This window comes from Parus major, chromosome 4A (genome assembly GCF_001522545.3).
Source record: "Parus major isolate Abel chromosome 4A, Parus_major1.1, whole genome shotgun sequence".
Taxonomy (NCBI): domain Eukaryota; kingdom Metazoa; phylum Chordata; class Aves; order Passeriformes; family Paridae; genus Parus; species Parus major.
In genome coordinates this window covers 18,890,746-18,902,656 of record NC_031772.1, presented here as the reverse complement: position 1 = coordinate 18,902,656, position 11,911 = coordinate 18,890,746, and the positions used below count along the sequence as shown (strand labels likewise).

At 53.9% G+C, this 11,911-nt stretch overlaps 1 protein-coding gene across 2 annotated transcripts; it reads left to right on the top strand.

The window, feature by feature from the left end:
- The first annotated feature begins 36 nt into the window (after positions 1-36).
- On the top strand, positions 37-8,935 carry LOC107203658 (cell surface glycoprotein 1-like). Of its 2 annotated transcripts, XM_015625963.3 has the most exons (4): positions 37-176; positions 2,331-2,453; positions 4,567-4,662; positions 8,138-8,935. In XM_015625963.3, the coding sequence occupies exons 2-4, from the start codon at positions 2,396-2,398 to the stop codon at positions 8,620-8,622; spliced, it is 639 nt and encodes a 212-aa protein (XP_015481449.1). In that variant the 5' UTR covers positions 37-176; positions 2,331-2,395; the 3' UTR covers positions 8,623-8,935. The 2 variants fall into 2 exon arrangements, with proteins under 2 accessions (XP_015481449.1, XP_018862019.1); XM_019006474.1 differs by lacking the exon at positions 37-176 and having other exon boundaries at positions 1,648-2,453.
- Positions 8,936-11,911: the final 2,976 nt, after the last annotated feature.

Genomic DNA, 11,911 nt, shown 5'->3' with positions numbered 1-11,911 from the left:
CACCAGAATTCCATGGTTTTGGAGCAGGATCCAGACCGGTCCATAGGTGTGGAGGAGGTCACCAGAATTCCATGGTTTTGGAGCAGGATCCAGATCCAAACCTTCTCCTTTGTTTCCAGGTCCCGTTGTGCGAGGCCAGCTCTCCAGGCAGCTCTCCAGGCACTGCAGCCTTCCAGGTAAATCCATGGAAAACCGTGTCCTGGGAGAAACCTGGGAGTGGGTGAAGAGTCCCAAGCATTTGAGTTCCAGCAGTGGCTGTGATTCCCAAGTATCCCAGAGCTCGGTGGCTCCCCGGTGGCTTCCATCCCTTCTCCACATCCATGGAATATCCCCAAAGCCGCTGTGTTTGTTGGACAGCCTGGATTTGAGGCCGGAGTGGAGCTTGGGAATCTTCCCAAACCTTGGGAAGCAGCAAGAGCCCGTCTGAAATTTGGAATAAAACGGGATTAATTCTGTTTTCCCCGTGGAGCAGAGCACGGGCAGCCAGCACACAGAGGGTGTTTGGTTATCCCTGGGAAGAGGGAAAACCAGGACAGAGCAGCTCCTGCGCTCTCACTGCCCCAGGGATTAACCCAAAATCCCGGGAGGTGCTGGAAGAGGAACAAACTTCCGGAAAGCTGCGCCAAGGTGTGCAAAGCCTCTGGAAGGAACAAACCCTCCCTCAGCTCCTGGCACTGCTCCAGACTCCGCCTCCCCTTCCCAATCCTATTAGAATTAGAGGGATAGAGCTATAAGAGGAAAAGTCCATCCCCAGAGCGGTGCTGACAGCTTGGCCTTTAAATCTTTAATAAGCGCCGGCTGCAGGTCAGCACGTGGAAGTGGGAATGCAGCAGCCTGGAGCTCTGCTGGAATGTTTGGGAAGACCTGGAGAAGCTCAGCCGTGCAAATGAAATGGGGGAGTCTCAGCGTTGTTCTTATTCCACAGAAAATCCTTCCCATTATAATTATGTGCCAGGAATTCCATTCCAAGCCACGTTCCCGTGTCCTGTCTGGATGTTGCTCTGCCCAAAAGGCTTTGGAATTCCCCCCTGGATGGAATTCAGCTCAGATTCCCTCCTCCAGGGCTCTGGGATATCACTGGGTGCAAAACCAGCCGCCCTGGGATATTAATTTGATTTAGGAATGGAACATTTCCAGCTGTGCCAGCGGTGACCACAGAGCCTCTGGGTGAAGTTGGTGGTCCTGGGAAACAGGAGACCCTGGTTGGAGCTTGGGAAGAGCCAGGAATTGTCTCAGGAACCTCACTGAATGGGCACAGGGCATGCTGGGATCCTGCTGCCATCTCCTGCGGGCTGCACCTTCTTCTGGATCATCATGGATGGTGGAGATCCAGCCTGGCCAGGCTGTCTCTGGGCAAATTCCCGCTATCCTGGTTTCTGGAAACCACCAGACACAGAATCCTGCTCTATCCTGGTTTCTGGAAACCACCGGACACAGAGTCCTGCTCAGCTGTGGGGGTTTGGGAGCTGGAGCACCCAGTTCCATCCCCTGCTCCCCACGGCCGGGTGGAGCAGGGCTGGTTTTATCCCCAGTCAGGGTGGCCTTGGCGAAAGTCTCCATCCACCTCTGGAAGAGCAGGGCTGGATGGGATATCGGGAAGGAATTCCTGGCTGGGAGGGTGGGCAGGCCCTGGCACAGGTGCCCAGGGAAGCTGTGGCTGTTCCTGGATCCCTGGAATGTCCCAGGCCAGGCTGGACTGGGCTTGGATCACCCTGGGACAGTCCTGGAGGATCTTTCTGGGTGATGATTCCGTGATTCCCTGTCTGCCTGCCGGGAACTGGAGCACTGATGGGATTTGCTGCTCTCTCTGCCAAGGGGATGATCCCGCTCCGACGTTTTGTCATGGAGAGGCAAATCCCCTGGATGGGGCAGGAACTGGATCCAAAGCCTCTTCCAGGCTGTGTGGCAAATGGAAGTGTCTGCGTGGAAATGTCAGGGAAGAAAATAACGGAAAGCCGAAGCGCTAATCCCGGTGTAGGATAAACACTTCGCATCCCTCCCTGTTTGTAAATCCATGGAAATGAGGCAATATATGGAAAGCCAGGGATAGGAAGGTTTAGCAAAAAGGCAGGAGAGCAGGACCAAAGCATGAGGAACAGCAATTCCTGGTGGGAAATGTGGGATGTGGTTACAGGCACTGCCCAAAGCTGAGGGATCACCCCAAGAAGGGTTCGGGAGGCACTGGGGGTTTTCCTGGTCATTCCTCACCCTGGGAAGCCAGCGTGGCCTCTGGGAGGTGCTTTGGATTCTATTCCCATCCACCACTCTTCCCACATTCCCCCTGCATCCTTTTCTTTATAAGATTTTCTCCTTTGGGTGTTGGTTTTTAGGGAGCTCCTGGCTCAGCCTTCCCGTTCCCGAGCCTTCGGAACCGGAGCAGAGCCCCAAAAAACCCATGTCCTCTTCTGAGCCCATCCTGGACCTCAAGGGAGACACGGCAGAAGCACTTCCAGGTGAGAACCAGCACTTACAGGTGAGAACCAGCACTTCCAGGTGAGAACCAGCACTTCCAGGTGGGAACCAGCACTTCCAGGTGGGAACCAGCACTTCCAGGTGGGAACCAGCACTTCCAGGTCGGATGCAGCTCTGACTCACCAAGAGCTGCTCCTCTTGGAAGATTTCTTGGCAAAGCTTTGTCATCCACACTATTGATCACTAATCCAAATAAATAGGCAGGTCTTAGAATCATGGAATTTTTTTCCGTGGGAAAAGACCCCTAAGACCACAGCCCAGCCATTCCCAAATTCCCCATGTCCCCAAATGCCACATCCCCAGGGATTTTAAATCTCTCCAGGAACAGGGACTCCACCCCTGCCCTGGGCCTGGAAAAACTTTTTGGGGAATAAAGGGTTATCCAAGCGGATCGGCTCGGCAAGGAGGGAAAGCTGCTTTTGCTCCACGTGGTCCCGAGCCCTCCACCCCAGCCAGATGTTTTGCTGATGCAAAGCAGGATGGATCCGTTGGCTCCCATCATCCGAGGGCTCTGTGCCATCACCGGAATTTGACCTCTGGTGTCTGAATCCGTCATAATTCCCATCCCGGCCATAAAGCTGGAGTGGCTGCTCTGGAAAAGCGAGAGGGAATCAAAGTCTTGGTGTGGGACAGCTGCTGACCATCACTCCCCCTCAGCTGGCTGCACTTCCAGGGACTCCCACAGCTCCTCCCGCTGATCCCATCCCAAAGGAATCCCAGAGGATCCCATGTGCTATCCCAAAGGAATTGGCAAGGAGCTGCAGCATCCCAGCTCTGGGAAAAGCAAAAGTTCTGCCCACGGAGAGGAGGCAGCAAAAATTGGGAGACATTCAGAGAGGGAATTTGGGAGACCTTCGGAGAGGGAATTTGGGAGACCTTTGGAGAGGGAATTTGGGAGACCTTTGGAGAAGGGATTTGTTGTTCTTTTCCTTGTTTTCCTGGGAATGCCAGAACTGGAGCAGATTAGAGAAGATATTAAATTAATCAGTGACTGGGAATATCCACGGCTAAATGTGTGTATTTATATATAAGGATAAAAATAAGCGGGAAAACTACTTGGACTGCACAGATCCACGGGAAACAGCCTAAAACTGACAGCAGAGCTCCCAAAAAACAAAAAAGGGAATGTTTTGGAAACAAGAACAGCTGCACAGGGGATGGATTGAATTGCAGGAATCAACTGTGATGAAGGCAGCCAAAATTCCAGCCCCAAACACCTCCCCTGGCTCAGCTCTTGGGCGTGGGCCCTGCCAGCTCCAGGGAGGGCAGGAAATCAGGGAAATCGGGAGGAACTGGAGATGAAAGGCCCGGGGGATGAATAATTAAGTGTCGATGGATATCGGCTCGCTCAGGGGGTGGAGTGGCCAGGGCTGGTTCAGATCCCGGCGGGAGCTGGCTGGGAATGAAAGGCACAAAAACCATGGACGGGTTTGTTGCAGCTCCAAGGGACTGAAGTCCTGGATAACAAAAGGTGGCTGGAGTTAGATCTCCATCTGTCAGTCCTGACAGACATCGGATCTAAGGGCTGGAATCGGGCATCCCACACTCAGGAGCCATGGAATAGAATCCCAGGCTGGTTTGGGTTGGAAGGGGCGTTAAAGGTCACCTAATCCCCTGGGATGGGCAGGGACACCTTCCACTGCCCCAGGCTGCTCCAAACCTTGGACACTTCCAGGGATGAGGCAATGCGGCCTCGGATTCCAGGCTGGAGGCATTCCCACATTCCAGCCATTCCTGCAGGAGTGGATATCACTCAGAGAACACTGATTTAATCTAGATGAAGGATCTCCAGGGCATTTCCTGCAATCTCCTCCAAGGACTGAGATCCTGCAGAGTCAAACATCCTAATAAAACTGGCACACATTCCCAGAGCAGCTGGGGCTTCCTGGATCCCTGGAAGTGCCCAAAGCCAGGCTGGATGGGGCTTGGAGCAGCCTGGGATGGTGGGATGGGATGAGCTTTAAGCTCCCTCCCAACCCAAACCATTCCAGGACTCCGTGATTCCTATAAAAGATGGGATTGTGAGCTCCATACCCACAGGGTGATGTTTGTGAGCACATCTCCATAACGCAATTCCCAATCTTTTCCTCACAGAGAACCTGGGAGGAGCAGGGGATCCGAGCTCCTGCCAGCCAAGGGACACTCCAGGGAATGGACAATCCATGGAGCACACGGAACCAACACCAGCAGGTACCAGTGTCCAGCTCTCCTCCACCTCCAGGAGCTTCACCTTCCCTCCAAGGAAACTCAGCCCTCAGAAAAATCCCTGAAATCCCTGACCCCACCTTGCCTCCTCCTGGCAGCACCCATGTGACAAAGGAAAATCCGGATTACCTTCCCAGGCCTCCAAGGTCTTTCAAGAGTTGCCTTTTGCTGTTTGGAATTTTTTTTCCCCAGCTTCTCGCTGAGCTTTTCCAACGGCAGGAATGGATGACAAAAGGAGAATCCAGGGAGAGTCCAGCTGGGCTTTCTGCCATCCATGTCATGAGTTTGGGGCTCCAACAATTCTCTGCACCTGAGCTTGGTGCCTCCTGCTGAGGGATCAGGATTCCCTGGGGATCCAGCCGGGAGCACTGGCACTGCCAGGGCACTTTGGCCCAGCTGCACGGGAAGCTCCCAGTGCTGCTCCCAGCTGGATCAATCCCACAAAAACAGAACAATTCTTGCAGAGTCGAGTCCTGGGATTGACGGGATCCAGTGGCTGGCACGGGAGCAGCTGGGAGCAGCAGCACAGGGATGTTTGGGATGCACCCTGGGTAGCTCCTTCCCACACTTCCCACGCTTCCCAAACCCAACCTGCTCTTCCAGCTCCTTTGGAAACTTCTATCCATCTTTTTTTTGGCCCACATCACCCCAGTTTAGGAGGCTGGAAGGAATTTTAAGAAGCCTGTAAAGGAACTGAGACATTCCTGGTGCAGCCCAAGCCAGCTGAGGTCCTGGTTTTTCCAGGAAAAGGAGGGAAAGGAGCTGCTGGAATAAAGCCACGGAAGAGAAACATGGAATGTTTTGGGATGGAAGGGCCTTGAAGCCCATCCAGTTCCACCCCTGCCAGGTCAGGGACACCTTCCACCATCCCAGGTGGCTCCAAGCCTCATCCAACCCGGCCTTGGGCACTTCCAGGCATCCAGTTTCTGTGGAAACCTGTGCCAGGGAGGAATTCCTTCCCAATATCCCATCTAATCCTTTCCCAGCCCGTGGGCAGCCATTCCCCCTTGTCCAGTCACTGCATCAAAAAATCCCTCCCTGCTTATTTTGGGAAAAGTCAGGTCTCTGCAACAATGGGTGGGAAAGGAATGGAAATCCTGGATCCCGATGGAGTGTGAGCTGCAGATCCCTCATGATCTGGGATCACCCAGGAGTGTCCTATCCCATCCCATCCATGCTGGGACCCTGGGGGTGGCAGCAGCGTCAGAGAGCAGCAAAATCCAGTGCTGAGATCCCGATCTCCTGTCCCTGCTCTGGAATAAGTGGAATAACAAAGCGCTGTCCCGGCGTGTGCCTCCCACCGGAGCAGGAGCCGATAATTGCCCCCAGCAGGATTCCAGCGGCTCCGCAGGGCTGCTCCGAATTTAACTGGGGCTCTGAGGCCCAGCTGGCACCGGGGAAGGGAAATCTGTGGGAGGAAGGATCAGAAAGATCAGCCAGGCTGATCCCCTTCCCCAGAGCAGCAGCTGGGAGGGACACTCGGGATTGTGGGGTGTCCTTGGATCATCCGGGGGCTGACACCCCCCAGTGCCAAACACGGGCTCAAAATGTGAGGAAGGATAAACCCGAGGGAAAAACTGGGATGTTTGTCCAAAACTACAGGAAAGAGGAGCCTCCCAGCCAGGCTGGGAGAGCTGGGAATGCTCACCTGGAGAGGAGAAGGATCCAGGGAGAGCTCAGAGCTCCTTCAGAGCCTAAAGGGGCTCCAGGAGAGCTGGAGAGGGACTGGGGACAAGGGATGGAGGGACAGGACACAGGGAATGGCTCCCAGTGCCAGAGAGCAGGGCTGGATGGGATTTTGGGCAGGAATTGTTCCCTGGCAGGGTGGGCAGGCCCTGGCACAGGTGCCCAGAGCAGCCCCTGGATCCCTGGAATGTCCCAGGCCAGGCTGGATGGGGTTTGGAGCACCTGGGACAGTGGAGGTGTCCCTGCCATGGCTGGGGTGGCACCAGATGGAATTTGAGGTCCCTTCCCACCCAAACCATTCCAGGATTCTGAGATTAAGAGCAGGGAAATTTTAGGGATGTGAGTTTGTAGCCTGGCACCAGCCGTGCCAGAGCACCCAAAGGACGTCAGGATGGTGGGATGTGAGGAATATTCAGGAGCCATTCCCTGGAAGCCTGGGTTTGCTCTCAGCCTGGTGACCTGAACAGTTCTCTGTGCCTCAGACAGGAATAATGGGATGTAAAATTGAAAACTTGGGAAAATAAATGTTATCCTGCAGCAGCCACAGCCACGGGATGCTCCGGGAGCTGTGGTGCTGGAGAGGAACTGAAGGATTTGAATTCATTCCCCAGCTCAGCCAGAGGCTCCTCCTGGGAATTTGGGTGCTTAAATTCCCCAGCCTCAGCTCCACATTTCCCAAAAGCAGCTCCCAGGTTCACAGATAAGATGATTAAAGCAGCTTCGAGGCTTCATCCCATCACTCAAAGAATTTGGAGCAAAGATTCATCCCTGTAACTTCCCGGAGAGATCTGCCAAAGAAAATCCAGCCTTGAAGGGTTCTGTTCGCTGATGGATGACATTCCTGCTTCCCACCTCCTGCAACTGCAGAGCTGGAGCTGCTCAGCAAATGTCAAAATGGGACAAAAAAAAAAGAACAAAACAGAAGAGGAAGGAGAAGGGGGGACAAAAATCCAATTTCTGTCCTTAGGAAAGTTCTCAAGGAAAAAGAAAAGCCCCTTTCACATTTTCTGCTTCTGTGCAGGGGGCAAAGTGTAGGGTGGGGGGTTTTAAATAGGAATTGTTTATTCCTGTTTTGTATCTCTGCCACCTGGGGTGTTTTTAAAAGAATTCCCAGCAGGTCTCTCCTCTCCCTCAGCTTCCTCAGCTCCCTGGGCACCCTCATCTCCCTCACCATGCTCACCAGCCTCATATCCCTCATCTTCCTCATCACCCTCATCTTCCTCATCTCCTTCATCTCCTTCATCTCCCTCATCTCCCTCATCTTCCTCATCTTCTTCATCTTCTTCATCTCCTTCATCTCCCTCATCACCCTCATCTCCCTCATCTCCTTCATCTTCCTCATCTCCTTCATCTTCCTCATCTTCTTCATCTCCCTCATCTTCCTCATCTCCCTCATCACCCTCATCTTCCTCATCTTCCTCATCTCCCTCATCTCCCTCATCTTCCTCATCTTCCTCATCTCCTTCATCTTCCTCATCTCCTTCATCTTCCTCATCTTCCTCATCTCCCTCATCTTCTTCATCTCCCTCATCACCCTCATCTTCTTCATCTTCCTCATCTCCCTCATCTCCTTCATCTTCCTCATCTCCCTCATCACCCTCATCTTCCTCATCTCCTTCATCTTCCTCATCTCCTTCATCTTCCTCATCTTCCTCATCTCCCTCATCTTCTTCATCTCCTTCATCTCCTTCATCTCCTTCATCTCCATCTCCCTCATCTTCATCTCCTTCATCTCCCTCCTCTCGCTCTCCTCACTCTCTCTTTTCCTCCCCAGCCCTCGAGGACGCTGTGGAGCCGAAGGAGAACCCCGGGACGGGGCAGGACCCGTCCAACCCCGGGAATTCTCTTGGAACCTCCGTCCCTGCGGAGCCCATCCCAGCCCCACCCTCGGAGGAGCCCATCCCCAGCAGAGACCCTCAGGAGGCGAAGGATCCCAGCCCCACCAGCTCCCCGCCGTGGCCAGCGGCTCCCGAGGAGCCCCCGGCGCGCCCCAACACCCTGGACTTCTCCAAAGGTGGGAAGGAGCTGGAGGAGGCGAGGCAGGCGGGGCAGCGGCGCGGCAGCGACCGGGCCGCGGTCAAGGAGAACGGCGTGGAGCCGGCTCCGGCCACCAGCACGGCCAGCAGCGAGGAGCGCCGGGCTCTGCAGTCCGAGCTGGGCAGGTGCATCGAGGAATTCCGCAGGATCAAGATCCCGCACGCCTTTCCCAACAAGAAGCGGCAGTGGCAGAGCGAGCTGCTGAAGAAGTACCAGCTGTGAGAGCAGATCCCACTCCCGTCCCGTCGGGAATGGGGATCTCCAGGCGGCCGGGTGGCTGCTCCAGCCGTGGCACAGGCTGTCCACGCTCCCAAAATGAGGAGCAGAGGTGGCTGATGAAGCCCAGGCAGATGTGGAAAGGGTCACAAGCCTGTTCCCAGCACGGTCATCGAGGGGATGCTCAGTGGAGCTGGACGGGGTCAGACAAGGAAGGATGTCCAGGGTGATGTTTGGGAGCGGCAGAAATTCCCACATTTCTGAGACTGAATTCCCCTGGTGTTTCAAACAATAAAATCGAGTTGGTGTCCAAAATGAACTCCAGGCTGCTCGTGGCTCCGGGGCAGATGTGGGAATTTGGCTCTTCAGAACTCTGCAAGTGGCTTGGAGTTTCCTGAATTGCTTTTGGGGCTGGGAAAGGGGAGACCAGAGCCACGGTTTTATTCCTTTTATATGGAGCCAGTCAGTAAAGTGTTTGGGGGAGAGTTTGGGGAAGTGTCTGGGGAAGTGTTCAGGGAAATGTTTAGGGAAGTGTTTAGGGAAGAGTTTGGGGAAGTGTTTGGGGAAATGTTCAGGGAAATGTTCAGGGAAATGTTCAGGGAAGGTTTAGGGAAGTGTTTAGGGAAGGGTTTAGGGAAATGATCAGGGAAGGTTTAGGGAATTGTTTAGGGAAGGGTTTAGGGAAGGGTTTAGGGAAGGGTTTAGGGAAGGGTTTAGGGAAGGGTTTAGGGAAGGGTTTAGGGAAATGTTCAGGGAAATGTTCAGGGAAATGTTCAGGGAAGTGTTTAGAGAAGAGTTTGGGGAAGTTTCCACAGGGACAAGGAGAGCAGAGCAGGGTGAGGTGACCCTGGGCAGCGCTGGCAGCCAGGAAAAGGCTCCAATCCCACATCATTCCCTGAGCAGGATCCCCATTTCCCGGGAGACAGGCGGCCCTGGGGCTCAGAGAGCCGGAGCCGCAGTTGGATCTGGAATCTGTCCACGGCTCACTGGAGGCTCCTCAGCAGAACGAGCTGCAGAGACACTGCCGGTGCCAAAAGGAGCTGGCAAACGTTCCCAGATGGATCTGGCACCTGCAGGCAGCCCTGTTCTCCTCAGGAATTGGGAATTGCAGCTTCTCCCACCCAAGGACACGCTCCAGGCTCGCCCTGCCTGCAGCAGCCTCCAGCTGCCAGGGGCAGCTCTGCAGGGGCAGGCTGGATTTGGGGATGGAGGTTCCTGGCAGAAAGCCTTGGAATTCCTTCTGATTCCTTCCTGGATGGTGCCCACGGTTCCTGAGGGTGACAAACGCCGATCTCAAAAGCATTTTATCGTCTGAGAGCTGCACAGTCTCAAAAATTCAACAAAAATTAAAATTAAATGAGCACCTCCTTAATTGGGCAGCAGCCAACACAAGTGGCACTTGGAGAGGAGCTGTGGGACAGTTTGGAATCTTTCCTGGATGATCCTCTCCTTTCCAGGAGCAGAGGATCCCCACGGGAGGGCTCTGTGCCCGTTCAGGTGCTGCCTGGAACATTTACACCCACCTCATTCCCCAGGCAGGAACAGCTGGGAAGTGACTCACTCCTGTTTATCCTTCAATATTTATCCTGCTTCCCTCTGATTTGGGGAATTTATTGTCATTTGTCTTCATGTCCCAGGAAATTCCTCTTTTTCCAGTGCTCTCTTCCAAAGCCAAGGGGACACAGAGGCCCATTTGATCCCAGGCTTTGATCCTGGACATCAGGGGGAGGAAATCCGAGTTTAGACGGAGCCTGACTCCCCCTGGGCATGGGATTGGGAATCGGGAATTCCTGCTGTTCATCCTCTGTGTGGTGCTGGGAACACTGGGAGCTCTTTTCCTCCTTCCCAGAGATTTCCCACTGTGTTTCCCACCTGCTGCAGGTTTGGGAACAGCTCCTGACAGCTCCGTGCCGAGCCCCCTCCCATGAATTCGGGAAAGGGCAGGAATTGGAGATTCCCAGGACACGGCTCCTTCCCAGGGGGAGGAACCCCTCAGCTTCCCCCCCTGGATTGATTTCCCACAAATTCCTCGGCTTTCCTGGAGCAGCAGGAAGCCATGAATTACCCAGTGACAGTGTTCCCTTAATTGAATGTCATTATCCCTTAATTAATTAAACACCAATTAATTACCTGGAACATTGCGTGACGCGCAGCAAATGCCATCGGCTGCTGGAGACAGAATAATTCAAACCTGGACCAAATAATAATGAGCAGGAATTGTCCAGCAAAGGAAACAGGGAGGATTTCATTCCCTTTGGGATTTGTGGGGGGAGGAAAACAAACCCTTCCAACCAAATCCCTCCAGGAAATCCAGAGGGGCTTTGCTTTCCAAGCAAAAAAATTCCCTCTGGCATCACCCAAGCAAAAAATGTCCCAGCAGCTCAGAGCTCCTTTCACGGGATTCCACAGAGGAATGCGGATATTCCATGGGGAAAGAAGTGGTTGCCTCGCTTGGCTGGGAAGCATTTGGATTTGGTGGAATTTTCATGGAGGAAAATGGAAAAAAAAATTTGTTTCTTCCTGGTCTGAACAAAATTCAGGAGTAAATCTGAGCTTCCCAATTCCCCCAAACCACCCTGGGCTGGATCCTCCATTCCCTTTAGGAATTCTGCTTTTCCAGCTGGAATAAAACCCAGATTTCCCTTCTTTTTTTCGGCATTCCGGGATAAAACCCCCCCCAAGAGCTGCAAACCTGCAGCCTCTCCGAGGGGACGGGACATCCCTGGGACCTCCAGCTTTTCCAGGGATCCTGGGGAGCGGCAGGAGTTAAATCCTTCGGGATGCTCTGCCAGCCAAGCGCGATAATAGCCGTGCTCAGAGAGCCCTAATGGCCCGGAGCGGGGATTGGAAATGGATTCGATTTGATTTTAAACCCGCAGGAAAGGCTGGAGCAGCTCCAGAGAGGGGAGACACGGGCACAAGGAGTAGGAGAAGGAATTCTGATCTTCCCGAAGGATCCCCCTGGATAAATAATCTCTGTTTCCAAACGCCTCCACCAGAGCCAAGCTCCTGCCTCTCATCTCTTATCTCTGTTTTAGCGCTGCCTGTGGATTCCTGTCCCTTCTCCAGGCTCCAGAAAGCTCCAGCTGCCAGCAGGAAAATCCATCCAAAGGAAGGAAGAGTTGGGGATGGGGCTCGGGGAGAGCAATTTCGGCTTCACAGCTTTTTATCCCCCTCTGACCCTTCCTTGAGGATGTTTCTCCCTGGCTCGCTGGAACCAGGAAAAATTGGGTTTGTTTGGGTCCTTCTCTGCTCTGGAGCCAGGCTGGGAGAGCTGGGAATGTTCCCCTGGAGA